A 1,412-nucleotide genomic window follows, 5' to 3' on the forward strand; every position below is an offset into this window, starting at 1 on the left:
TGTTTTTATGCATGTTTTTACAGATCTACTCGCCCCGCCCAAGCCAAGAATGATCAGCTGAAGAGAGTGGAGAAACTGGCAGAGAAGAACGAACACACTGGAATAACAAGAGTAATTCACAGCAATCAGAACTGCAAAGGCTGATTGGGATTTGATTTATTCTCATTGTACTCATTATGTAATTAAGCCAGATTTTGCATTCATTGCCAAATATTTGTTTTTTTTTTTTTTTTTTTTTTTAATTTTTTTTTTTTTTTAGTGATAAGGTGTAGTCTATGTTCAGGGAGTTATAATGTACAAATATTGTAACAGAACAGCATGGCACAGTAAGCTTTCAAGAGATACTGAGAGAGCTTCATTACATAGAAGTGCAAAAATGAAGGACAAGAAATGGAGAGCAACAGAAGTGCTCACACATTTCACAATTAAACAATTGTTATTTATTTTAAAAATAGCATAAAATAAAAAAAAAGGGAAAAAAAAAAAAAAAAAAAAAAATCAATGTTCTACTATACAGACAGTGTTCCATATCGCCAACATACACAAGACTACATGCTCCTTTTCCCCTCCTGCTACCAAATCCATGCATACATTTAAGTACATACGTACAAACCACCGCCGCCTCTCTCCTCTTGCCGTACCCCTTTAAAAAAAAAAAAAAAAAATAAAAAATAAATAAAAAAAAATAAAATAAATAAAATAAAATAAAATAAAAGAGTAACACAAACCACACCCTACCTCCGCCTCAAATACCACACAAATGCCGCGCCGTTAACAGAATCAGGATACGGCGACGGCACCTCCGACCGGCCCGGCCTCGCGACGGGATGGCGCAGATACACGGCAGCGCAGATATTCTGGTTCACTTCCAGGTAGCGCGGGATGAACGCGAAGGCGCTCATGTAGTCGCGCGGCCGCCAGGGGGTGGCGTACGGCTTCAGACTGTCGATCGGGTTCTCGTGCAGCTGGTACAGGGCCTGGCGAAGGACGGTAAGGTCTTCCTCGGAGATCTGGGGGTGCGTGGTTTCGTCCAGCGGGGCGGTGGGGTTTTCGATGGCTTGTTTGAGGGCGGCGGCGAGGACGGGGTCTTGAGGGGTGCTTGGGGAGGATGTGGGTTTTGCGGAGGATATTTCGTGGGGTGGCGGGGTTGGGAGGACGGATTCGGGGAGATTGGCGGAGGAGGTTGAGGAAGTGTTGGTGGTGGTGGTGGTGGTGGGGGAGGAGGCTTGGCTTGAAGTGGAAGGTTCGGTTGTGGGTTTTGATTTGGAGGGGGATATATCGGCTAGGGCTTTGAGTTGGAGGAATTGGGCTTCAAGGTCTTCGACGACATCGGTGCTGGAGAAGGCGCTGGAGAGGGCTTGTCGGACACCCTTGCGGAAGTTGTTGAGGTTGCGCCTCTGCGCAGGGGCGGA

General features: G+C 46.0%; 1 protein-coding gene across 1 annotated transcript in view; it reads right to left on the reverse strand.

Annotated features, from left to right (window-relative positions):
* Positions 1 to 734: 734 nt before the first annotated feature.
* HCAG_01362 (mitochondrial 37S ribosomal protein NAM9) overlaps positions 735 to 1,412 on the reverse strand; it is a gene marked incomplete at both ends in the record, with an annotated part of 2,080 nt that continues 1,402 nt past the window's right edge. The window contains one exon of the mRNA XM_001544265.1: positions 735 to 1,370. Coding sequence (XP_001544315.1) covers positions 735 to 1,370 — 636 coding nt within the window. The remainder of the gene's footprint in view (positions 1,371 to 1,412) is intronic.

The sequence above is a fragment of the Histoplasma capsulatum genome, genomic scaffold (genome assembly GCF_000149585.1).
Source record: "Histoplasma capsulatum NAm1 scaffold_1 genomic scaffold, whole genome shotgun sequence".
Classification (NCBI taxonomy): domain Eukaryota; kingdom Fungi; phylum Ascomycota; class Eurotiomycetes; order Onygenales; family Ajellomycetaceae; genus Histoplasma; species Histoplasma mississippiense.